Consider the following 27,059-nt stretch of genomic DNA (forward strand, 5'->3'; position numbering starts at 1 on the left):
TACAAAGCTGCGTTTACACAGCTAATTACACAGAGCAGCGTTCGTTACGGCCCTGTCTCCAACACTTACCGAGAACATGGCATTTCTAATGGAGACGTGACACGGGGCCACTGCTGGGCAAATGTCACAGAGCAAATACAGCAGCTGGGCCCCACTGTGGTGGCGTGGTGTCTAGGGACGATCTTCTAAAGTGAACACAAAGGAAGCCAGAAGATGCAAGGGGTATAATGCTCTTATTTTCATCCAAAAGCGTTGGACTTCAACGCTGGAGACAGGGTTTTATTTAAAAAAATGTGTATTGTTTGTAACTGTTTTTAGATGTTTATGTTTTTTAATAAAACATAAATATAAATAAATAACATTGGAGACAGGGGTACATGTTGTCATTGTAGGTTTAGCCCACTAACATGTCACCTTATTTTTAAGAAAACACCTGTTCTGAAAACGTACATATCTATACCTTTAAATATGATGAGACTCACTCCCCCTTACTTGTACTTGCAGTATCACCTCTTGCTTTGCAGTATCTACACATCTTCCACAACAACTCCACCATCTTTACTATTCCAACATATATTCACTTAAGGGCTACCTCTTCACTATTGGAGACTTAAAGCTAATCAAACGCTTTTATATTAACAAAGTATTAAATAACTACACTGTAGTGTGTAAGGTGTCTCCTGTCATAACGTAGCCTCAGAAAATGATCACCTGACTGCAGAATTATACGGCTCTATGGAGCATTTTTAGCAATGTGTAATATTGTAATGTTGTTGCAGTTGTACAGCTGTTCCTTTTCACCGCTCGTAGTGTCGTTTTGGCCGAAGCAGGCAGCTGTTTTCAGCAAAAAAGCTCTAAAAGACACTGTATGGTGCCAGTGCTGCACCAAATAGCAAATCAGTCCAAGTTAGAAAGTATCTGGTGAACATAGTGGGACATTTGACAGCTAAACAACCACGTATATATATTTTCCTCAGGAGGCGGTAGAGACCAAAATGGAGCTGAAAGGAGAGTGAATGTTGGACTTGGACTTGCATTTGTGACGTGGACACAAACACAACTCCAAATGAATGTGAATAAGCCACTGTTTGCTCACAAGTTTGCCATATTAACTTCATAAGGTGATAACGTGTCATCGCGGTGTTCTTTGTTGTTGGTTTGATGAGATGCAAGAGATTTGAGTTGGCAATAGATGTAAGGCGAACATGTACAATTTCCTGTTACTGGACGGAGCAGCAGACATTGAAGCGTTTCAGTAATTTGAAGCTCGTATTGGTGCATTGCAGCACTTGAAACAATAAGCAAGATCTGGAGCCAATCAGAATCTCCCGAGAGTTGAGCCACTTGACATCGTGCGAGCGAGAATCAGAGAGACCTCTGCACAGAAGTAGGCTTTATCAAAACATAAACAGCAGTAACTATTGTTAGCTGCTGCAGAGGTAGCTCTTTCACTCACTGTAATACACACACACACACCACACACACACACACACACACACACACACACACACACACACACTCACACTCACAAACTCACAAACTCACATAGCAGTCACTGTGGGATGGCAGGAAGTAGAGCAATTTAAGTAAAAGTGGGACAGAGGGTCTCCACTATGACCTGACTAAGTGAGAGAGAGAGCGAGAGAGAGAACGAGGTGGGCGGCGGTAGTGTGCCAGAGGAAAGAAAAAAGAGGAAATACAGAAGAATCTGAAAAAAGAGAAAGAGACCAAGAGGGACAACAAAGAAAAGGGAGAGGGAATAATAGAAAGTACTGGGAGAAGTGAGGCGAGGGAGGGACGGAGGGAGGGAGAGAAAAATGGAGACAGAGAGGGGGGCCTTGATGATGGAGAGAGCAGCGAAAGAGGTGTAGAGAAGAGAAACAAATGAGGTAAAAATGGGACAAAGGGACAATTATTTATAACTGTGCGCGACGGAGCTGGTGGCCCAGCCGTAATGTGGGGTGTAGTCGAGTCGGTGCAGCACACACAAAGCCGACCAACACTTCACTGAACACAATATGCAACTTATGTACTGTACTCGGTTTTTATGCATTTGTTGTAAACCAAGTCATAATTCGACTGCCCTAAAGCTGACCTTTATGTTTCAGAGCAGACTCGGTTTTGTTGGACAGTTTATCCTCCTCGGTTATTGCTCATCGGACAGACAGTTTATTTAATCAGACAAACAACAGATTTCATATAGTATATGTGGTATATTACCGGTCAAAAGTATGGGGTCACTTACAAATTTCCATTCCACTCCATTATAGACAGAATACCAGCTGATCTGGGTGGGGGGCTGGTCTTTAATGCAATATCTAGATCGCCTATTAACAGCAACCATTCATCCCGTGTTCCAACTGCTCATTCTGTTTACTAATCTGATATCATTGTAAAAAAAACAACTGAGAAAACATTGGAGAACCCTTTTGCAATTATGTAAGCACATAATGTAATCTGAAAACTGCTGCCCTGGTTAAAAAAACACTGCAACTGGTCTCCGCTGGAATTCTGTCTACAATGGAGTGCAATGGGAGTTTCTAAGTGACCCCAAACCTTAGTTTAGTAGTAGTCCTGCATTTTGGATAGCTGAACATTGCCTTAAAGTCAGGCTTAGCAGAACAGTTCCGTTGGAGGCCCTTGTACTTAAAGTTAGTTTAAACCCAACGCTTACTAGAAATGGCTAGATGTTCTGAAGTCTCAAATATTGTAGTGAAAATATTTGAAACTGCCTAAATATTTGATTCTTTGAAGCTTTGGATGGGTATGATAGATAAAGTTAAAGTGGAGGCACTGAAAGTAGTTGAAGTGGCCCCTCAAACAGGAGCATTGAAAGAAAGGAATTCAGGAGTCAGTTGAAGTGCAAGCATTAAAAGTAGAAGGATGGAATTTAAACACATAAAAAAGTTGAGCATTACAGTTCAAGTGAAAATCCTGAAAGGAGTGGAGGAGTCTGGTGAAGTGCAAGCACTGAAAGGAGTTGAAGTGTCAATTGAGGTGTAATGGTGAGATGTAAAAAATGTAGGCAACGATGTCACCTCAATATACAATAAAACCACTGCAGCCATTGGAGCATAACAGACATTGCAGCAGAGATTAAGAAAGTTCATTACCATGCATGAACTTAACACCCAATGTTCCCAATGGTGTGTTGTTGAATGTGTTCAAGGCTGCTGCTGTGGTATACTGTTGAGGAAACAAATCCCTCCCTCCCTGCTTACCTTTGACCTCTCTTTTCATCCTGTCCTCTCTGTCGCTGTGTATCTCTCTGCCAGGTGGAGCAGTTTAAACAGGATCCCAGCCCCTCCAAGTGTCTGCACTCTGTGTTTGACGTAGACACGGGGGACGAGGTTCACTCCTACAACGACTACCACCACCTGCAGGTCAGCCTTCCAGCACACAAGTGCAATGAAAATGTGTTTTTACATACAGTATGTGCATAAACAAAGTGTGTGTTTTAGATGTGTGCATACAATGCACATAAACATGTTTAATTGTTTCAGCCCGGTCTCTGCTGTACATGCGTGTACGGTTGGATAATTGACTTGTCCTCAGGGCTGGATGTGAATTATACTGGCACTAAAACGGCTTATTCCTCCGTCAATTATATCGACACAGGTCAATTTGGTGTGTAACGTTTGGATGGAGGCTGCATTTCTAATGAAGGGTGGCTAATGCATCAAGAGAGCAAGATAGAAAATCAAAATGACGATGTTGCGACAAAGAAAAGTTCATAAATCACCCCAGCTGTATAGATGGTAAACACTGTATACACATTAAGTCCTTGGCCGTGATTGCTTCTCCAACAACTTCGCCATGAAGCAGATTGCGTTATTGATGACAGCAGTCCAATGCCAGAAGCCTAATAGCTACTCTAAAGTTCATGTCTCAGTCGCTACACTATGTAGGAAATTAAAGACAGCTGTATTGACAAATCTGGAAATATCACACAGTGTACGAGTGACATGTCATTTTCTTTAATGGTATCTCATCCTCTCCGTCCTTCCCCTGTCATTTCTGCAGATCGATGCTGTTTCTCTGTTTCTGCTGTATCTGGTGGAGATGATCTGCTCTGGTCTGCAGATCATTTACAACACAGATGAGGTAAACCAGACAGTAGAATGACTGCCGAGGTGATTGATATTGGAAAACCAGGGATTTACGCCCAGTCCTGTTTATTGGTTTGATATTTTTGTGGCTAATCCACCAGCAGCAATCAGTATCCATCTAAAGTCCCAGACAGTATAAAAACACTTCTTTTCTCATAAAGATAATCACACATTGAACAAAACTACATTTCCTCATGCAGAATGTTGTTTCCTTTGCAGAATGCTTCTGTCAATATTACATATTTCTGAATTTTTAGACTTTGTTTTTGGAGTGAGAGCAGTTAACTCACTGAACCAAATCTAATGCAAAACTTAGTCTCAGCTGCACTTAATGTTTAGTGCTAATGAGCAAATGTTAGCATCAGGATGATGAAAATGGTAAACGTTATATCTTCTAAAAACCAGTGCAGCGACACAGAGCTGCTAGCTTTACCTTTAGTTTCTCTGTTCATGGACAGCGTGTGTCTTTGAGCACTTTCAATCCAAAATAGATATCGTATTTACAGCATTGTTATACTCTTATGTCAAGCCCAAGGCCCACGGGCCAAATCCGGCCCCTCACAGATTTTGATCCGGCCCGCATGTCAATTAAGGTTCACGATACATTTTGGCCGACCAAGTTTTTGTCACTTTTTCCGACGTTTCGAGTGTTTTTTCTACGATGGCCGAGGACCAAACTGTAAGTGAGAAGACTACGTGAGACATGCAATAATGCAGTCAAAGACATTTGACTTTTTCAATAAATAAATATAAGCATGTCTGGCCCCTGTTATGATTCTCATTTTCCACTGTGGCCCTTAGTGAAAATGAGTTTGACAGCCCTGCTGTACGGTAACATATTTTGAAGCATCCCTAAACTGTTGTGTCCTTTTTGAGTTTGTATGCATGCACATAAAAAATCCTGTTGTGAAAATGTTTTATTCTAAAACAAACTGTGGCACCTGATGCGATTCATAAGACTTCTATTATGTGATGCAACCTTAGATGCCACCAGATGCTTTAACGTGAGAGCACGGGCTTTCTAAAGCCAGTTAGATGAACCCTAAATCCCCCGCGGATATCCTAGAGCCGACACAAATGCAGGATATGGGCACAGTATCTCACTTTTATAGCTCGGCTCACATTTATGTTTTTGCTGAGCCGCTCAATTGACTCTCAACAGGGAAACGTTTAGAGGATTCCATTGTGGAGGCTTAAATGTCCTCGAGGGAATCGAACCGGTAACGTCTTATTTGGCAGCACACCAACCCAAGCTATTACTGAAAAGCAACTTTCAATGTATTTCTACAGAGTTTGATGTATCTTTCCCGTGTCATTTTTTATGTTTGTCTCTTAATAAAACAACAAGGCAACTTGGCCGTTAAGTTTATACACTGTGCTGTTTATGGCCCGGAGGAGCTGTTGGAACTTCATTAATTCTGTTAGTTTTTATAGTGTGCTCATTCTGAGCTTTACTTACCGCCACAGAGCGGTGGAAGTCGTGCCGCGGGTAACGCAATCTATTTGTTTACTGGAAAAAAAAGTAAGGGCATCGTAAAATATTTTGCCACTAACCAATTAGTGCGTGCAGTCTTCACTTTGTTTACATAAAAACCTCCCTAATAACCTCTCATTTTTCTCCAATTCTCACTCGTGAAGGCAGACAAATTGACAATGCAACTTTTGTTATGAGGGCAGTCCTGTTTGCACAGCAGGCTTATTATGCATGTTTAAACAATGCTTATTAGGTTGCATAATTCAAACTGATGTAGACCCCCCCCATCCTTCTATTAACTAACATCAGATCCAGTGAGTAAAAGGACTTTTGATGTGTTCTCACTGAACGCTGTTTGAAAAGCATTCCATTTGGACTAATCACCTTGTCACGGTGGCATGTGTTGCATGTGATTAGTTAGTTGACAGCTCAGCCACTGCTCGGGATGTCCATTGGCATTTACTTGTCTAAGCTGCATTGCGGTGCTCTTTTTTTTCTTGGGGTAGGCGGTATAGAAAGGCTGCTGCGTGTCCTCTGAGAAGATGCACTATCGACCTCCTTCCAGATGCCATTTTCAGTCTCATGCAGCATGAAATGGGGCTTTTCATTAGCCTGTGTGTATCACCGTTTGTGTTTTTTCACATTGTACAGGTGTATGCATTTTTACACAGTGTGATACAAATATATATATATAGGTAAAAGCAGCAGCACATATAGTATTCTTCTGAAAAACCATCTTCTAAAGGATAAAAAAAAAACCCGGAACTGGCTTTGACTGTTTTCTGGCGGCAGGGAGACAGAGAGGTTTGTTTGGCCGGTGGGCAGTAACATTCATTAAGATACCATTAAGATACTAAAAAGTTCCCCTCGTTAATCACTCCACTCATAAAACCCCAAATAGTACTGTAGGAGAACCAGCAAACCTTTCTCTCTTTCAGCCTCCCCGGCTTTGCTCCCCCTCTCCCTGCCCTCCTTTACAGACTGGCCTATTTAAGTCCTACACAGGTTGTATCTGCCTCTCTCTATCGTTCTCTTTCACTCTCTCTCTCTCTCTCTCTCCCCCTCCCCGCACTTTGTCATTTTAGATTAAATCTACCATCAGTCAAGCATGCTCGCCAACACAGACACACACACACACACACGCACCCACGCGCACTGCCACTTTTTTAATGATTCAACACCTTTAAGTCATCGAACATTTTATATCCCTCCCTCTTAGCTTTTAGACACAGGGTCTCTGCAGCTCTTTGGGGGCAGGTGATAGATACGAGAAACTGCCTAACTCTGCTAATTACTATAAAACCAGGAGGCCATCATTTCGTTTGGTGATGAAATCAGGACACTGCAGAGGATTTTTTAGAGTCTGTAATGAAAGCGCTCATAATACAAACTGCGCTATAAATGTGTGTTGCGGTGTGTGTCCATTCAGCGGCGTGTCATTGGCAGATGACAAGCCAACGAAGCCATAGCCTCACATGCTGCCACACTTAACAATTAATTACATCATGTCTGTGAGCTGCAGGGACAGTATGATGAGGAATCAGCTTTCTTCTCCACTTTTACTCATCTATGTAATGAGTGGGGGAGTTACACACCTCACCCCAATTCAATACCATAGGTCACTCATTACTGTATATATGTACAAAAGTGTGTGTAAGGCTGTGTGTGTTTAAGTTTGTCTTCCACCTGCAGCCCTGGAATTATAAGTGCATGTGTAATTTAGGCATGGCGAGGCAGCTTTATTTGTATAGCACATTTCAGCAACAATTTAAAGTGCATTACATAATACACTAAGAGCAATTAAACAATGAAAAATATAAAAAACTGCTAAAATCAAATAAGACAGATATGAAATACAAGAATAGAAGTTACAGTGCACTGTAAGAAATGAACAATTACTTCAAAAAAGCCATTCAAGATACTGTGAATGTGTGCGTGTGTATTGCATCCAGAAGGGCCCACGCCTCCCTGTGTTGGATGTGTTTTCTGTGTGCAGGTTTCCTTCATCCAGAACCTGGTGTTCTGCGTGGAACGGGCCTACAGGGTGCCTGACTACGGCATGTGGGAGAGAGGCAGCAAATACAACAATGGCAGCACGGAGCTGCACTCCAGGTCAGTCAACGGAATATTCAAAATAAATGTACTGAAAGCTTAGCTCAAATGGGGGTATTTGCAGGTTGTTATCAAGGGAATAGGCTACATGCTAATATCCATTCTCGGTAGCACTTTACATTCTACCACGGTAATAAGATGGTAATAGTGGGTTAACTGTGTGATAATAAAGAGGTAATATATAGGTAATAACTTGTAATTACCAAAGTGAAATCAGGGTAAGACATCACAATAATAAGACGTAATTCTGGGGTAATAAGGTGATAAGAAGGTAACAGATTTAATAAATAGGAATGGGTTTGATGATAACCATATGTATATCTGGGTAGTGGTAATATAGTTATATTAATATTGTAATAACATGATGATAATGGGGTAATATATGTTGATGTTTTCACAGCATTATAGGCTACTATCAGCGTAATACCTTCCTAATTAGATAAAACCTTTTGGAATTTAAAATGGGTAATTATCATATTATTATGCTGAAATGTATCCATCCTTTATGTTCCAAATATTTCCCTTTTGTTTCAAGGTAATACTTTACAAATTATATGTTTAATCTTGTGACTTCTTACCTGGAAACACGTCTGGTAGTTTCTGTGTAACAACCATGAATCAGTGGTGCAAAATGCAAAAACTACTTGTTTCTATTTTACATTATCTTCAAAAAATAAGCTGAAGTAAACGATCAGCACCAACAGCAGCAGACTGCTAATGCATCTGTGACCTAACAGAGACCCAGCAGCCATGGCCAGGGATGATGTGATAATATAATAGTGCTTTAGATTGAACTATGGAGGGAGGGCGAGATGGAATGAAAGAGGATATAATATAATATAAAGAGGAAACCGTGGAGAAGTAGAAAGAAATAGCACGAGTTAAAGGTGAAGGAAGGGATCTAATAGAAACACAGGACGTTACAGGTGGTATGAAAGCGCGAGAGATGCAAGCAGAGGTAGAGGTGTGGTCTCCTGGCCTTAAAGGTGTTCTGATTGATGACATGTTTGGCCATTCCACTCTTGTTTGCCATGTCTGAACATTTGCAGCAGACTAGTGTTAAAGGGCCACGCAGGACGCAACAGAAGGCTTGGAAGACTTGGGGATTTTATCTTTTTAACTTGTACTTGTACTGAACTCGAGTTACTGTAAGAATTCACAAACCTACCATGAATATTTAATGTCTTTATAGTTATTGGCAACAGAAAGGAAATCTGCGTATAAGGAGTAGTCATTTTCATTTTTGAAGGAGTATATGCAGGGCTTTAAGTTAACATCCACCAACACACCAAATGCATAAAAATGAAGTTAACGGGTAACGTTGTGAAGTTACCAGCCAATTTGGCTGGCGATGAATCAAGCAAATGACACTGTTTGGATCAGCAAGCTGCGGAAACAATGCCACAAGTCAGTAATGCCAGATTAGTCTGTTTTCTGCTAAAAAATATGGACAAGTGTGTGTGTGTGTGTGTGTGTGTGTGTGTTTGGCTTGGAAACCTAATGTGGCAACACTGCTTGTAGTACTAATTCCACATTTCCCATGAACACTATGTCGTGGCGTGTCATACAACCGTTAGCTACGGGCCTAGCGTGTGTGCTATCATTTACAAGCTACGCTGAAACTGAGAAAAATGAAGGGAACATTACAAAACAAACCAGGAGGAGCTGAAAGGAAGTAGTGAAGTTAGTTAGGAAAATAAAAGTTAAAAAAAACACGTTGCTTGTGGAGAATCTGGTGGATAGTAACTTTAATAATCTACTAGATGTGTTGGCAATCAAAAACCTTTGAATTTTAAGCCCTGATCATATGAATGAAATACTTGGTAAACTATAAAAGCAACCTTATCATATACAAACTCTATAATAACAGCTTGGCCGTTCATTTTAACTGGTGGATACCTCCAAATTTTTACTTTTTATTTTAGCGCTATCTTTTATGTCTTGTCTTAAATCTGAATTTGATCAAATTTGATCTGTGAAATAATTGGAAGGGAAGAAGCAATTTGAGATTTAGCGCTGATTCGCTAGTCAATGGCTCGCACTCCACCAATCAACCAATCAGATTGGTCATTGAGTCCAACGGCCCACCCGCCGATTCAACATGTCAAATCCGCTAAGAGGACGGCGGATTGGCTCCTCCGGCGGACGACGGCCCGGAACACACCAATCTGACTTGAGTCACCGACCCCACCAGACTGTCCGACGGCCGATTATCGGGTTGGGGGGGTCAGGGCCTTAACATGCCCTTCTAGGGACGGCCATTGGAAATCAGCAATAGCTATACGTGCTGTGATGCTGTACATTGGAGATGTGTAGCACAAATGTCTAAGCATCTGTCCCTATTCAATAAATATGAAATTAATAATAGCCAGACCCTCCTTGGCAGCGCTGTGGAGGAAGGTCTGGCAATGCGAGACTACTTGGTCAGCTGCATCTTCATCAGAGGTTATGTTAGGGCTGCGTTGGGTTTGGCAAGGACTTTCTGGAAAACTGCACCACATGTTAAACCACCAGCACTGTCCTTAGCCAGCAAGATTTTTTGTTAGGTTCTCCTAACTGATTTATCATTCAAGGTTGAACAAGCCTCCCTCTCCTCCCTTAGTGTCTTGATAAAGATCCTCAATTTCTGCCATTGCTTATCTCGGCACAGCATGTTTTTATTCTTTCTCTAACAGTCCGAGGCTGTTGGCAGCAGCTTGCCAAGATACCCTCGAGAAAAGATAACACATTGGATGTAGTGTAGGAGCCCTGTGTCTTGCGCTTCTTGTATTTCCTCCCCTTAAGGTCAGGCTTTGGATTTCCACAAATAGTAAGCTAGCTTATACACATTGTTGCGTAATTTACATTCTGTACACTGCGGCAGGGGCAGATTTAAAAAAAATTGGTCCGTGTAAACAAGATCTGTGTAAATGATCAAATTGAGCAGTCATTTCTAGTCCAAGAGTGCCAGTGGGCACGCTCAGTGGAAATGAACAGGAAAGGATGTGTTCATTTTGGCAGAGTATTCATATATCCATATCAAATCAAATGATTGCTTCTGCCTCATGTTTATCATCACGATCAGTCAAATTGTTAGACTGGAGTATTTTATTTAAAGTGATGAGTTAAACATGGGGACATAAAAGAAAACAGATCTGTGCTCATAAGTTCATAAAGATGTCATTGTTATCTCTAATTCATGATTACATTTTTACAAAATCTATTGCCTGTGCTGTACTGTACTGTATGCAATTATTATTGTGTATGTTTCCATCCCTTTGTGTCATGGCCAGTCAATACTGGTTTACAACTAGCTGAGTGCCCCCAGACCTCCAAAGCTTAACTTGGTTCAGTTGGTTTATGGTCATTTGACTACTAACTAATGGCTTATGATGTTGAGTTTGCTCAGCTGTTTGGACAGATAAAATACAATTTGGCCGGTAGTGAAAGTGAAAACAAGCTTTCTTTGCAGTATACTTAAGTGGGAGCAGAGGCCACGGTTATCAAGGGGAGGGGGCAGGTCCATGGTAGTCCGAGGCAGAGCGGGGTGGTGCAGATAGGCAGATGAGAAGGCTCCTGTCAGTGATCCAGTGGGTGATTCCCAATCCAGTAGATACCAGTTCCTTGGGGTTTTGAAGCAGTGTCTGGTAGGAGTGGAGTGGTGACGAGAGCCAGGTCCAGGTGGAAACTGCAGGCACAATAGATGGAAATAATGCTAGAAATATACAAGCAGAAACAGACAAATCAAAGTGGCTTGAACAAGACTAATGGTGAAGTACTGTCTCCGATCTGACATGAGTTAAGGAGGAACCGGGTATATATATATAGAGAGAGAGAGAGAGAGAGAGAGAGAAAGCAAGCAAGCAAGACAAAAGAGAGAGAAAACAGAGCACTGCCACTCAGATGCAGAGGGCCTGTCAATCTAGTAGTTGTGTTTTGTAGAGGGGCCCTGTGTCAGAATCTGTGTCAGACCTTAAAGCTGCTCTAATCAATATTTTTATATAAACAATGGATCCAATGTGTACATGTAAGGTGGAATGGATCCCTCGTAGGGACGAACCCACAAGAATTGTCTCCATAGCAGTTAATGGAGTGTTTTGTTTTTACTGTTCTTAGTAAAAAATACTCTGATAAATCCCCTGTATGCTAACTCTCCAGCACCAAAAAGCTAACAGAAAAAGTTCATCTAGCATCTAGCTGGGGAACACAATGGAGCATTTAGCAACTGAAGAGCCAGAAATTTTATACAAGAGTTGGTGGAGACCAAAACAGAGCTAAAAGAAAGTGAATTTTGCCTGAAACATGACTCCAAAGGAATGCTAATCTTTGTCTTACCTGGGAACTGTTGGCACACACGTTTCCTCACATCAACTTCATAAGCTAACAATATGTCAGTGTTGTCTTAGTAACAGCTTGTTTGGCTGCCTCCAAGTGGTCAAAACTATCAAGTAATGAATATTTGCATTTGAATCAAAATGCACAGGCTTTTTCTGGAGCTTAAACAATTTTACATGTTGCTGATTATCTGGTAGAGAATGAAACGTTGGTCACAAGATAAGGTGGTCGTATATTACTGTATATATACTGTAAGAGTAAGAGACTGTTGTTGTGCAGGCTACAGTATGAGCCCATGGACTAACAGTGTACGGTAACATTTTCATCATGAGAATATTTATCTCCAACTGTCAACTGAAAGTGTTGCATCATGATACTGTTTTGGTCCTGTTTCCTGTATCACTTTAGTTAACCTCCTGTTTCCACCAAGCATCATATCTCCTCTGTTTCTTTGTGAGCGGTGCTGACAGCCTTGCTGTGTGTGTGTGTGTGTGTGTGTGTGTGTGTGTGTGTGTGTGTGTGTGTGTGTGTGTGTGTGTGTGTGTGTGTGTGTGTGTGTGTGTGTGTGTGTGTGTGTGTGTGTGTGTGTGTGTGTGTGTGTGTGTGTGTGTGTGTGTGTGTGTGTGTGTGTGTATTTCTCAGACCTAGTTTGAGCAGAGCTTTTTTCCAGGCTGAATTAGCCAGCCATGCTCTGTATTTTAAGCATTGATTCAGGCTTCACTAATGGCATTGAATGCATTTTCATATGTCAGCAGATCTACCAGCAGTCAATGCCAAGTTCCCCTGCAATCTTTCCCCCGCCTCATTTTCTTTTCTAGGGAAATCTTGGCCGGGTAGAAAGGGAAATAAAATGACAGTGAAATTGATTCATTCTAAGTCTGCATCACAGTAGCCAGCCAGTGTGGAATTTAGTACACGTTTTTTATTAGAGACATCCATTATCTGAAGTAGACCTCAATCTGGGGACCCTTCATCTTTATTGAATCCTAAAATAGCAGTTTAAAGGACCAATATTTAATACTGACAGCCAGGTTTTAAAATGGGTACTGCAGTCCAAATCCCAAATTCTGGAGAGAGTGGTCTTCCCCCGGCCCCTCATCACCAGACTCGGCGCTCATGCGGGTTGCCAGGTTAAGAACGCTGACATGGTCACGTTTAGCTAGATGCTGCCTACGGCATTAAGCAATTCAGGTTCAGCGACTGCCGGCCTTACTACTTTCCAGACCCCGTATAATATAAAGTAAGTTAAATGGTAGCTCACCTGGTAGAGCTTGGGCCCCATGTGCCAAAACTCAGTCCTTACCGCAGCGGCCCAGGGCTTAAATCCAGCTTGCTGCATGTCTCTTCCCTTTCCTGTCAAATGTCTTATCAATTAACAGCCAAAATGCACAAAACATATCTTTTACCCTTGTATTGGCTTCACTTCCGGGACCCTCTCGTATCCCTCGGGTCAAATTGACCTGTGACTTATTTGGGGATTTAAAAACAATTCTGAAATAAAATGTTACTTCATAATCTACTAGAAATAATGTCTTTATCATAATTTCAAACAATTGAGATAACATGTGTTTAGGGAAGGCAATCAGTCTCTACTAGAACACAATTAAAAATGCAAGTGGGGTTTGTTTTTTGTCAAATGGTTATAATTCATGTAAAAAATCCACTATGGAAAAATCATAAGTGGTCATATCCAGAAAAAGTTTCTGAATGGAGTCAGGAATGTTTATCACAGTAAATAAGGTAAGGCCGTTGATTTTTAGGTAGAAAAAAATTGTACTTTTTCTTCTTGTAAAAATTTAAAATGGGTCAATTTGACCCAGCTATCATACAAGAGTTAAAAAAAGGCTTAGAATCATAACAATAAAATTAAATAAACATATACCCATTCTTCCATAAAGATAACTTTTTCTAATTTTATGTATGGATGAATACAAATTGTGTGTTGTTGCAATGTATCTACAATATCATTTACTATAGCAGCTTGTCTGTATAAACTGTACATTACACATTATGGATGCATGCCAGTTTGTAATAAAGTAAGAATCATGTGCAACATATCAAAACCATGAAGCTGGCAATGGTAGCCACGAGAATATTGCAAAACGTACCATACAATACAGAGCGACCTATAAAGAACTTTAATTAGGCTAGACGGTTGTTTTGCCAAAGTATCTAACGTGATTACTCTATAATAATTTAATGTGAGTTTCCAAATGTGGAAATTACTTAAAAAGCTCCATGCTGTCTCCATCTTTCATATGCATTGCCAATATTTACCCGTGTTTTGTCTCTAGTCAGGCTAGATGCCTACGTTTTTTCGGTCGGGCCAAATCTATTTTTGTTAAACCGGTTATTTCGGTTGCTGCTTCCGTTGCTGAGGCACGCCGTGTTTGGGACCAAGACAAAGACAGACGTCCTGGACCAGAGTGGACATTTCAAAGGAAAACATGCTGGCTTTAGCATTGTTGTCAGAGAAGAAAGTATTTCAACTTAGCATGTTTCTTCAATATCTAATGACAATACAGTAAAGCTATTATATATTGCTTTTTTAGGTGTATTCTAAGGGGAGCTGACAATTGAAAGACGCCGTTGTTCCTGTCACAGAACCACATATGTTGTCACTCTTATTAATTCAATTCAATTCAATTTTATTTATAGTATCAATTCATGACAAGAGTTATCTCAAGACACTATACAGATAGACCACACTCCAGAATTTACAAGGACCCAACAGTTCTAGTAGTTTCCTACAGAGCAAGCAACAGGGCCACAGTGGCGAGGAAAAACTTCCTTTTAGGCAGAAACCTCGGTCAGACCCAGGCTCTTGGTAGGCGGTGTCTGACGGGCCGGTTGGGGTCAGAATGAAGAGTGGCAATAACAAAAATAGAAAAAATTAGTAGTTTGTAGCAGTTCTTTGTAGTAGTTTGGCATAGCAGGACGCTGTGCGGCATTACAAGGCACAGCAGGACGTAGCAGGACGTAGCAGGGCGTAGCAGGACGTAGCAGGCGTAGCAGGACGTAGCAGGACGTAGCAGGCGTAGCAGACTTTAGCAGGACATAGCAGGCACTGCAAGGTAGCATTAGAAACATTAGGCCCAACAGAACGTTGTCGACCCGGGACATGACGACACGCTTTAGCAACCCGTGAGCTTTGGAGCTCGTCTGACCAGGGAACATGAGGGGAAAACAAAAATAAAATTAGTATTGAGCATTATGTTCAGCATCTGTCCTTTGCGGCAACCACACAGCCATTGACAGCTGCTGGTGGTGCGCGTGCTGTCTGTGCTACGACTGCAGGCGTGCGGGCGCTGGCGTACAGCGTGCTGCTGAGGCACTGCAATGGTTCAATTGAATGGAACACAGTATTGTAGACATTACACCCACTCCTGACTTTGAAAACTCTGTACAAACTCTGTTTAAAAAGTATTTTTCATATATTCATTACACATCCTGTCTTGCACTACGACCATTGTAATCCTGCACTTATGTATGTCACTTCTGTGTAGCCAACTGCATTCGTGGCCTGGTAGCTGCTGGTCAATGGACAATCAGTTGAAACAGTATCTAATCAATCTAATTTCCTCCTCCTCCTACGACTCCCAGACACCTGTATTTGTCTCATGTCTAATCCTGTCCCATGGCACAAGATCACATGATCGATGGACAGCCTGTTTCCGGATTCAGATCTGCAGAGGCTCATTACAGCTTAATACATCAGTGAGATATGCTCGATGTTTGCATCCTGTGTAAAGACTTACCTGCATCAGGATCTGAATTTATAGAAAACCACATGTTTGTGTTTGGCTCAGCAGACTCGATGGCCGCAGTTGTTGTTTGATCCTGGTTCCTCATCAAATCTCCCTTACAGTGTCTATCGGTACATATGGTTCTGAGTGGAGGAAAGGACAACCAGGGAAATTCATTCCATCTGCTAATGGATCAGAAAATGAAGCCCTGTACTTAGCAAGCCTCCTTCCTTATTATCTTTTCTTCTTGGTATTCCGAATATCTATTGCAGCTGATTATTACTACGTACGGGGCTGTCAGGAAGAGTGTATATTAAAGTCTGTTTGTTTTTCTCTCCTGATCAGCTGCAAGATGAAGGGTTTAACTGTGCCTGTAAATGGATGTCATCAAGCTCAGCTTGGTGAAAGAATCAATTTATAGAGGTAGCTGCTTTATGATCCATGCTGTGTGGGGCCTCTCGACGTCTGGGTGTCTCATCCAGGGTCTTGTACCTGCGTGAAGCTGCCCCCCCATGTCATCCAAAAATGATTAAAAACACTGCTATTTGTTTGTGCCAGTTTGGGCCGTTAAGGAATTTAAGTATTTAAACTTTTCTTTTTCTGGCCAGTGACGTGATCCAGCCCCCCCTATTTGTCCAAATCTCCCCAAAATGGTCTCAATCGTTTGTGCTACATTTGCTGATTTGTGCTGTTAAAAAAACATTTGTGCTACTTCGGTTTTTATGTTATCAGTCTGTTACATGGCTCCTATTTGGGCTGCAAATAAATAATAAATATTTTTATGGAGATTTGGACATTAATGGGGGTTGGGGTGAGGTCACGAGTGTAATAAAGCGTAATAACTTAAAAAAAACATAGCACAAAGGTTTTTTAAGAGCACACATCAGCACAAACGATTGAGACCATTTTGGGGAGATTTGGACAAATATGGGGGGGCCAGGTGACATCACTGGCCAGATAATGAAAAGTTTAATTACTTTAATCCTTAACAGCACAATCAATCATTTTTACAGCACCAACGTAGCACAAATGAATAGCAGTGTTTTTAATCATTTTTGGATGACATGGTTGACATGGGGGGGGCAGCTTCATGTAGGTGTCTCACCTCCATCTATGGGAATGGAAGTGCTACAAGTCAGCCAGTTGCTTATTATTGATCTCATCTCTCTTTCTTGATTTAGCCGCTTGCTCTCATCCTTCCAACACCAAATGCAACTCCCCCGACCCTCTCAACCGGAACATTTAGTACTTTCTGAACGCCAGTATCACAATTTACACCAGCTGCAGACTCTTGTGGGTGGGTGTCACATTTAGCCTTTATACTAGATGAATGAACAGGCCGTTTGGGAAACTTTTGATTTTTTTTTTTCCACAACCCCTCTGAGTCACATAACAGATGCAAAGACAGCATCTTCTCCTCGGTGTGACATATGAAACTGCAGATAAAATTGATCTCGCCAAGAAGACGATCCTTCCCCCTTTAAACTGGCATTCCCCCTTTTAAACTGGCATTAAACTGACTGAGCTGCGTACCCACGGCTGGACAATCAAAACCTTACAGGTTCCACTTTTCTTCTCAGGGTTTGTCACCTAATTCCCACACAGTGAAGAGCAGGCCTGCCCCCCCCCCACCATCCCCCCATGTCTGTATGTGGAAGAGTCTATGCTGACATAAATCTTTCAATTTAAATAATGCACGGAAAGGGATGTCAAGTTGATGTACTTTATGATCTTGGAAAGGGGTATTACATAATCTACATCCTGTCAACGTTTATTAGCAACCCATAATAATAGCAGTGACATTGATGGCTTTCTGGCACAGACTACAGTAACCTGTAATTGACTCATATTATACAATCACATTTTCATTAAGACAGATGAGCGCTAGGTGGAAGGGGTAAGTGGGGTGGTATGGAAAAGTAGAGATGGAGAATGAAAATAAATTCTTAAAAATATTACTGATTATTTTTATATTGGCATTTATTTCCCTATAGAATGGCAGCCAGTCATAGTTTTCTAATCTCTCTACACAACAATTTAATTTAATTTATTCATTTAATGGTTTTCTCTCTCTATTGCTAGAGCACATTTAGGTTTTTAATATCTTGCCTCTATTTAAGCATCTCTAGCACCTAGCTGAAGTACAGACCCAAAGCAATACCCAGAGTGCACTGCAGTTTTCAGACCTTATCAGGCACGAGTCTCGGCATGTGGCCTGTGTTTAAAATGTTCACCGAACAAAATGATAAAAAACATTAAAGACCAATGTTTTAATGCACAATTAATGTCAATCAGTTGAATTTTCCATTAAAGATAAAATATTATTGAGAACATGTTTTTGTTTTTTTTACCAAATCTGAATATTGCTATAATATAAAATATAAAATAACTGTTTACCAGTGTGATACATGTGATCTTTTTCCATGGTGTTTTTGATAAATTATTATATCAGTATGATTTAATTTTGATAAAAGTACAGTAATTGGGTAAATCCAGTGAAGTAGTCATACTGGTAATGATTCACAAAGACTTTAAGCATTTAAGAGTTAAAGCACAAAAACCGTTATAATAGCAGATATCGGATATTGGCCTCACTACTCTGATTGCTGGGGTTTAGAGTATCTGATTGCTGGGGATCCGACGGGACCCGATGGGACCCGATGGGACCCTACGGGACCAGACGGGTTTGGTCTTATTTTCGGTCTTGTTTGCGTGCGCACTTTTGAATAATGTTGGGCTGTAAACAGGTTCAGGCTTTCAAAAAGCTGTCAATCAAAATATACTTCCGAATTCTGTCGGGGTCTGGCCTTGTTGGGCCTTGTCCGGCCTTGTCGGGCCTTGTCAGGCCTTGTCGGGCCTTGTTGGGCCTAACTTTTAAGGCACGATTGAATCTCTACCGCTTGTTGTTTGTTCATCTGAACGAACCCCTCCTTGCAGGGCCTTGAGGTCCTGTTTGGTGTTGTTTTGTGGTGTTCCCCATCAGGGCGCTCTCAATGCTGCAGGAGTAGAAACTGCTCAATATGTGAGGGGATGACAGGAATCCACCTCCAAAGTCTGAGGTGAAACAGGTTCTGCTTTACCTTTCCCACCACTGAGCCAGTATGCAGCGCCCAGGTCAGACCTGACATCTGCCTACATTGGGGGCCAGCAACCCAAGCCGTGCAAATTGTGACAGGAAAGCTTGCTGATTTAACTAAAAGCCCTGGCTGGAACTGTGTTGGAGGTAAAAAAAAAAAAAAAGTAGACTGGCAATATTCATACATAATGCATTTGAGTTGCATTAGAAACTGCTTAGCAGGTTGCAGGAGTGACTCCGTTGGTTTAATGTAAGTGCTGCTGATGGATGGATGAAGTGGACTGGACCTGTTTTATAGAACCATAATGCCAGTTTGATCACTTCCTTTACAAAGTAAAAGTATAAACTGCCCCTCCTCTTTGTCCCCGAGGTGTTTAAGTGCACTGGATGAACAGACTGCGTTGTAGTAGCAGCACTTGGGTTTTATACGTGAGGACTTTTGAAGTGATAGGAAGACTCTTGACTCGCTGTTGTTCAAGCACTGCCACACTGTACTTCAAAAACATGTGCAACCCAAAAATATCAGCCGGGTTTCACAGCGAAAGTGTATGTGAGTGCGTTTTGATGTGCAGAGGTGTGATGGAGGGAGCTTTAAAGTGGGCCTTAATTTGTTTTTTTCATTCCTGAAAAATGACAGCGGACTTGTGCATCTTTGTGCATTTCTGTGGGTGTGCACATGCAGAACAGGAGGCCGTGTGCGGCTGTTGTACCTGTAACGGGTGAATAGTTCAGCTCTGACTGGGATGTGTTTTGCTCTGCAGGGCTGTTCCTGGTCGGTGATATTTGTGGATCTGGACGCCCACAACAGGAACCGACAAACCCTGTGCTCCCTACTGCCCCGAGAGTCCCGCTCACACGTGAGTTCCTCTATCTATACAACTACTAAATTCACCCTACAAATAACTGAAAAACCTACAAATTAAAGCGTAAGATAATGTAAAAGGGGATGGTTAAATGCAAATTTTGTCTCAACTAGTTAGTTGATCCGTTATAGATTTTAGAAAAATATCCAAAGTACCACATATTGATGCAACATGCTGTTTTTATAACTAAGAGGAGTAGCTTTGGACATAATCTCTACCAATCACAAAGACTAAAATAAATTAGAGGCCTGCCAAACATATTCCAAAATCTCCCGAAAAATTGTAATTGTACACATCAAACATGTATACCACAGGAAGAGTCAATACTACATTGTTAGCAACTCATGGGGATCCAAATAAAGGAATTAATAAACTACATACCCACGTCAATATATCAGTGGATATCTTTTATTCAAAAATGCACCTATGGTGCAGCCGTTACACTGGCCATACCCGTGCTATTGTAGGTTCAGCCTTGACAAGAAATGAAGGAAGTGAGAGGGGGTTGCAGAGCTAGAGGGAAGTAAAGCTGAAAAAAAGAAAGGGGTGAAAGAAATAAGTGGTACGTTGAGAAAAAAGCAAGAGCAAAACCATTCCCTTCTCTCCACTCCACTGATTGCAGACACTTAAATGATCACAACGACTAGAGTGACATTATAGCTGTATGAGATTAACTTTAAGGAGCTGGGAGAGAGCAGTAGGGAGCGAGAGATCAACATGTGGAAAGCAAGTAATTTATTTTTGGAAGCTATGTTATCTATTACTAAACCTTAAATATTCATGGCTGAATGCAGTGAGGCTGGGGCCTAATATCTTTCACTTCCACTGCTTAGTAGACTAAACCAAACTAAAAATGAATGGAGAGAATTAGATGCTCATAAAAAAAAGGTTTGTCAAGCCTGATAGGTATATTAATTCCCAATGATTCTTCCAATTCAGACAGTCCTTGATAAAAAAAGAAAAATAAGGCTGCTATAGTGTGCTGTTCACAACCAGGAGCTTTCACTCTTAAGATGGTAAAAGGCATCTACAGCTGTCTAATTTATGACCCTTAGTACATAAAGATTTAGCGAGGGCTGAATCAACCCTGTCTCATAAAAATGACATTCCCATTCAACTTAACTGCATCCTTAATGACGTTCTGAGGGAAGCGTTTGTTTCAACACATCCTCGTACCATTAACAGGCACCGGTCAGTTTTAAACATGTGAAAGTGGTTGATGTTTTAAGTATTTAAGTTTTGATTACTGTCTGCTAAAAGATCATGGTTCGGGTTCAAACGAGTTAGTTTGTTGTTTGCAATTAACATTAAGTTATGTACATACGTTAAGTACTAACGTATGTATTGGAATTATGTTAAATTAACTTACATACTTACATACTTAGCATAAATAGTTTCACACAAACTCCTGGGTGACCCAACGTGTTTGTGATACGTGACGTCAAAAACCTCCAGGAGAGAATACATTTATCCTTGAAACATAACTGAAAAATCACTTTAGTTGTATGGGAATGTCATTTTTTGGACACAGGGCCGGCCAAACGGCATTCAGTTTCATCTCTTAACTTAGCATAGGATTTAATTCTGATTCCTCAGTTATTGTGATAGATATTATAACTGTGGTGAACATAATTTAAGTTTAGTCATGGTCATATGAATTAAACGTATGAAATGTTTGTCTTGTAGTAACTCATACACTGTAAAACAAACAAAAGCCAATCATTGTGGAATAGAGTTTCATTTCAGTGATAAACCAAAACCACATAAGCTGTGGTCGGGGAATGTTATTAGTGTAAATGAGATCTTTTCTCCCTGGCAGAACACAGATGCAGCCTTGCTTCCAACCATAAGCTATCCTGCGTTTGCAGTAGATGACGATGCCCTCTACAGTCAGACGCTGGACAAGATTGTCCGCAAGCTGCGGGGCAAATACGGCTTCAAACGTTTCCTCCGCGATGGCTACCGCACCACCAACGAAGACAAGAATCGCCGCTACTACAAACCTGCTGAAATGAAGGTGGGTGCTGGTAGGACACCTAAAGGATGTCGTTACTTTTTCTTTATCTTTGTTCCTTCTATTGTTATTTACAATACAGTTTTTCTTTCTTTAATGCTTAAGTTAAATCCTCCAACAGGCCTCCCAGACTAGACCTGGGTGGGTTAGAGTGCTCCAGCATGTTATCATATCTGACATACATACAAAAAACAGAAAATGTTACTCATCCTCCCAAGTTTTTGCAAGACACAGCTGAGTGCCATTAGCGTTGCAGTTGGAATAAATATTTAACCGGTGGATAATATGCTCGAAGACAGCATTACAAACAGTAAAGGATCCAGGTAACATCCCTGGGGAACTCCCCTCTACAAGAAAGCAAGCAGTCCCTCCTTCCATAACAGGATCACCTGCTCCACCACCAACTTTACAGACAGCCGTTTGAACTTGAGGTGATGGAGACTTACAAACAAATAAAACCCAGCATGCATACTGAGATACAAAGGTATCTCAATCACAATTTGAGTTAAACCATGTCAAATTATATCATGTTTGAAAAATGTACCCAGAGTTTATTTGAGGCAACCACTTACTGCTGAGGAAAAGGCAGCGTGCCAATGGTTGGCAATGCAGAAAACCTGAAATAGTGCAAGTTGAAAGTGCTTGAGTGTGACATTTGAAAAGTTTCTGAAATTGTTAAGCCTGTAAAGGTATTATCCTTTTATGATAATGCTCAGAAATCTGTCTGACTTAGCCTCTCTCATTTCAAGTGTTTTAATCCCCCAGGTATTTCACCCCCAATCGTAGTGTGTTTGTGCGTGTGAGTGAGTCCCTGTGAGTAGGTGTGCTCATGCATATATATGGATGTGAATGACAGTGCATTCATTTTCCTTTTCCGAATCCCCCGTGATCCCGGCCAAATAGCAGCACATTCTCTCCAGAATGAGCTCAGTGAGCATACGATGAGTGAATCAGAGGAAGGACCTTTAATGCTAAACAAATCATTGCATTAGCTGCAGAACTAACCTCCCGGTTTAATGAGCTCAGAGAGGCAGATGGAGAGAACAGCCGTGATCTGCAAGAAGTCAGAGGCAACAGGAGTTTGTGTTTGGTCGAGATGATGTTTCACCTCTTATCCAAGAGGTGTCGTCATTTCTTCTGGGGGTGGGTCATTCACACTCACATGTGCTACAGATCCCCAGAGGAGTACTGGGGGACTCTACTCCTCGATTCAGAGTTCATAGATTTGAAGTTGGAGTCTATCCAAAATAAGGTTGCCATAAAGGCCTACTAAAGTCAACAATTCTAGTGTGAAAACAACGAAATTGGTGCTGACTCTGACACGACTTGATTATATCCGCTCAATATTCATTTCCCTTCAGTACTACGTCTGGGTTTGCGGTATATTCTTGGGTTTTCTCGGGTCAAATTTGAACCGGTCCAATCAGTAAACAGAGGGAGGGGCTGAGTACGATGACGTTGAGGCCGTGCGCTACAGTTGTAGTTCCGTAACGACGGAGGAAAAAGATGCGCGCTAAGCCATGTGGTCCGTTGTTGCTGAAAATCCAGAAGTTAAAGCCCGAGCAAGAACAATCTTTTGTTTTTGAGTTTTGTTGGTGGGCATGATGTTGTGACCCTCCCACCCCACGGAGTTCGGAAAAAGTTTGAGCTCTGGGCAGATCCAACAGTTTACCCGCCTTCAAGAAGGTTAACACTTGTCAATGGAGAGTGGCCAGACTCTCTGGACTAATGAAATGGACCAGAGTCTGGTAGGACCAGGCTAATGGACCAGAGTCTGGTAGGACCAGGCTAATGGACCAGAGTCTGGTAACAGCTAATGCTTCCAGTCATGGTATGATTTCAAAGCTCTGGACAGATTAGAATGCTGTCAATATAATGGACATTTTAAAGTTAATATAACCCTTAGCAAAAGCCGTATAAATTTTTAGAATGCATTTGTTCATATTACAACTAGTCAAAGCAACTCTTTGCTAACAGGTTTGTGATATCACTTTGTATAACAGGCGTGTTATACTTTTTTTGCTTACAACAGCTTGTGTCTATATCTACTGTAGATTTCTTTACAAAGAAATATGCTGAAATTTCAGAAGACAGTGCTTAATTATAGTGAGTGTGTTTGTGTGTTTTGTGCTTATATATACATAGTATAAAAGTAATATATATATATACTGTAGTATATGTACACAAATATGGTTTTGAAGGCTTTGTTGCTGGCAGAAAACAGTTTTTCAGCAGGACTTGACAGATTGCTGCTCACAGCTTTTACATTTGCTGTAAATGTTTGAAACAATATCACTTTATCAAAATGAGATTGCTTTTAGCTCTTCTTTTTATTTGCAGAAAGGAAGGCAAAACAAAAATTGCATAGACATTGGGAGTGCTTGCTTGATATGTGATAGAGGGCACCCGAGGGGGCACCAACTCTTAACCACTTAGAATGCTTTGCAACAAGCTTTCTTTCATCCCGCAGCTAATACCAGACAAAGACCCTGAGGCAAAGAATTAGCAAAGAGTTTTTAATTCCTCCGTTCCTTCAGGCTCCAACCCGCCCTCCGTCCTACCAGCAGGCAGCCAGATTTGTAGTGGAAGACGATTCCAGCTAAGTGTAATAAATGTATCTCCTGATCAGTCCTGCTGCCATTCGCCTTGCCTCTAATGTACCAGTAATATTTTTTTTTGCCACATTAATAAATATGGCAAGTAATAAGACTCCAGGCCAGATTTTATTTAAATTGCTGATATTATGCTCATTTTCAGGTTGTATTTTGAGGTTGTATCAGAATAGGTTTACATGGTTTACTGCACATTGCTGCAGCTCCTCTTTTCACCCTGTGTGTTGAGCTCTCTTTTTTTTAACTACAGAGTGAGACATCTACTACTACTACTTCTGACTTCTAGCCAGTCAGTGGCAGAGTATGAAGGCCCTGACAGTTCCTAGGTAAGGACTACTAGCCAGTCAGTGGCAGAGTTTGAAGCCCCTGACAGTTCCTAGGTAAGGACTACTAGCCAGTCAGAAGCAGAGTATGAGGGCCCTGACAGTACCTAGGTAAGGACTACTAGCCAGTCAGAAGCAGAGTATGAGGTCCCTGACAGTACCCAGGTAAGGACTACTAGCCAGTCAGAAGCAGAGTATGAGGCCCTGACAGTATCTAGGTAAGGACTACTAGCCAGTCAGAAGCAGAGTATGAGGGTCCTGACAGTACCTAGGTAAGGACTACGAGCCAGTCAGAAGCAGAGTATGAGGGCCCTGACAGTACCTAGGTAAGGACTACTAGCCAGTCAGAAAGAGAGTATGAGGTCCCTGACAGTACCTAGGTAAGGACTACTAGCCAGTCAGAAGCAGAGTATGAGGTCCCTGACAGTACCAGGTAAGGACTACTAGCCATCAGAAGCAGAGTATGAGGCCCTGACAGTATCTAGGTAAGGACTACTAGCCAGTCAGAAGCAGAGTATGAGGGTCCTGACAGTACCTAGGTAAGGACTACGAGCCAGTCAGAAGCAGAGTATGAGGGCCCTGACAGTACCTAGGTAAGGACTACTAGCCAGTCAGAAGCAGAGTATGAGGCCCTGACAGTACCTAGGTAAGGACTACTAGCCAGTCAGAAGCAGAGTATGAGGCCCTGACAGTACCTAGGTAAGGACTACTAGCCAGTCAGAAGCAGAGTATGAGGGCCCTGACAGTACCTAGGTAAGGACTACTAGCCAGTCAGAAGCAGAGTGTGAGAGCCCTGACAGTACCTAGTTAAGGACTACTAGCCAGTCAGAAGCAGAGTATGAGGGCCCTGACAGTACCTAGGTAAGGACTACTAGCCAGTCAGAAGCAGAGTATGAGGCCCTGGTAAGGACTACTAGCCAGTCCGAAGCAGAGTATGAGGCCCTGACAGTACCTAGGTAAGGACTACTAGCCAGTCAGAAGCAGAGTATAAGGGCCCTGACAGTACCTAGGTAAGGACTACTAGCCAGTCAGAAGCAGAGTACTGAGGGCCTGACAGTCCCTAGGTAAGGACTACTAGCCAGTCAGAGCAGAGTAGAGGGCCCTGACAGTACCTAGGTAAGGACTACTAGCCAGTCAGATATGCTGAGTATAGGCCCCGACAGTACCTAAGTCAAGGACTACTAGCCAGTCAGAAGCAGAGCATGAGGGCCCTGACAGTACCTAGGTAAGGACTACTAGCCAGTCAGGAGCAGAGTATGAGGGCCCTGACAGTACCTAGTAAGGACTACTAGCCAGTCAGAAGCAGAGTATGAGGCCCTGACAGTACCTAGGTAAGGACTACTAGCCAGTCAGAAGCAGAGTATGAGGCCCTGACAGTACCTAGGTAAGGACTACTAGCCAGTCAGAAGCAGAGTATGAGGCCCTGACAGTACCTAGGTAAGGACTAGCCAGTCAGAAGCAGAGTATGAGGGCCCTGACAGTACCTAGGTAAGGACTACTAGCCAGTCAGAAGCAGAGTATGAGGGTCCTGACAGTACCTAGGTAAGGACTACTAGCCAGTCAGAAGCAGAGTATGTGAACAGTGGTTTCTGGTAAAAAATCATAATATGAGCACTTTAAACAATGCAGTAAATATTACCACAGAATTACAATTTTTCATGTTAGAAATTATGCACTTGCCAAATGTACACATGTAACAACATTACAAACAGTACATAACTCAAAAGTCAAATACTATTCTCCTTTGAGACATGAGCACAACACACCACACCACACACACACACACACACACACACACACGACAGGTCTGGTGGACCGGGGTCTCCCTGCAGAAGACATGGAGTGAAGTTGTTGTTGGTGTTTAAGAGAGAATTCACAGCAGGGCAGACGTCTGTTTACATTGACAGAGAGCAGCAGCCTGTGTGATAGACAGTTTTACCAATCAGTCGAGCTGCTCAAGCACAGCACACCAGGGATCCCTGCCTGTTTACAGCCTCAACAGGCCGAGAAGCACAGGCCTCACTGGGTGACTGCCTTAGCTCTCTCCACCTCATTCCACATAAATCTTCCTCTGCTTCTGTTTCTCGTTATGCACGTTTTTTTCTATTCATTTTACATCCCCCTGATAGCTACTATAGCTTTTCATCTCTGCTGTAACACAGTGTGAAGCCATATTTACCTGCATAATCACAGGGTGCCGACGTGAACCATTGTAAGAAGCACATTTTAAGTCTGCAGACTAGTATCTGCTCGGTGATGGTGAATGCGGCTCCCACATATTATATATGTGTGTGTGTGCCAGCTCCATACCAGCCATTTGTTACTGCATTAAGATGTAATCTATTATATCTTCCATCAGTGTGGAGATTAATGAAAAAGATTAGGGACACATAGTGGCATTTTATGGTCTAAAACA

The 27,059-nt window shown here is 41.8% G+C and overlaps 1 protein-coding gene across 1 annotated transcript in view; it reads left to right on the forward strand.

Moving 5' to 3' along the window:
* The window catches only part of phkb (phosphorylase kinase, beta), a 114,980-nt gene that overhangs the window by 21,308 nt on the left and 66,613 nt on the right, over window positions 1-27,059 (forward strand). The window contains 5 exon segments of the mRNA XM_032520275.1: window positions 3,276-3,383; window positions 4,024-4,104; window positions 7,580-7,695; window positions 19,559-19,688; window positions 21,514-21,711. Of these exon segments, the coding sequence (XP_032376166.1) occupies window positions 3,276-3,383; window positions 4,024-4,104; window positions 7,580-7,695; window positions 19,559-19,688; window positions 21,514-21,711 (633 nt within the window).

This window comes from Etheostoma spectabile, chromosome 1, assembly GCF_008692095.1.
Source record: "Etheostoma spectabile isolate EspeVRDwgs_2016 chromosome 1, UIUC_Espe_1.0, whole genome shotgun sequence".
NCBI classification, from domain to species: Eukaryota; Metazoa; Chordata; class Actinopteri; order Perciformes; family Percidae; genus Etheostoma; species Etheostoma spectabile.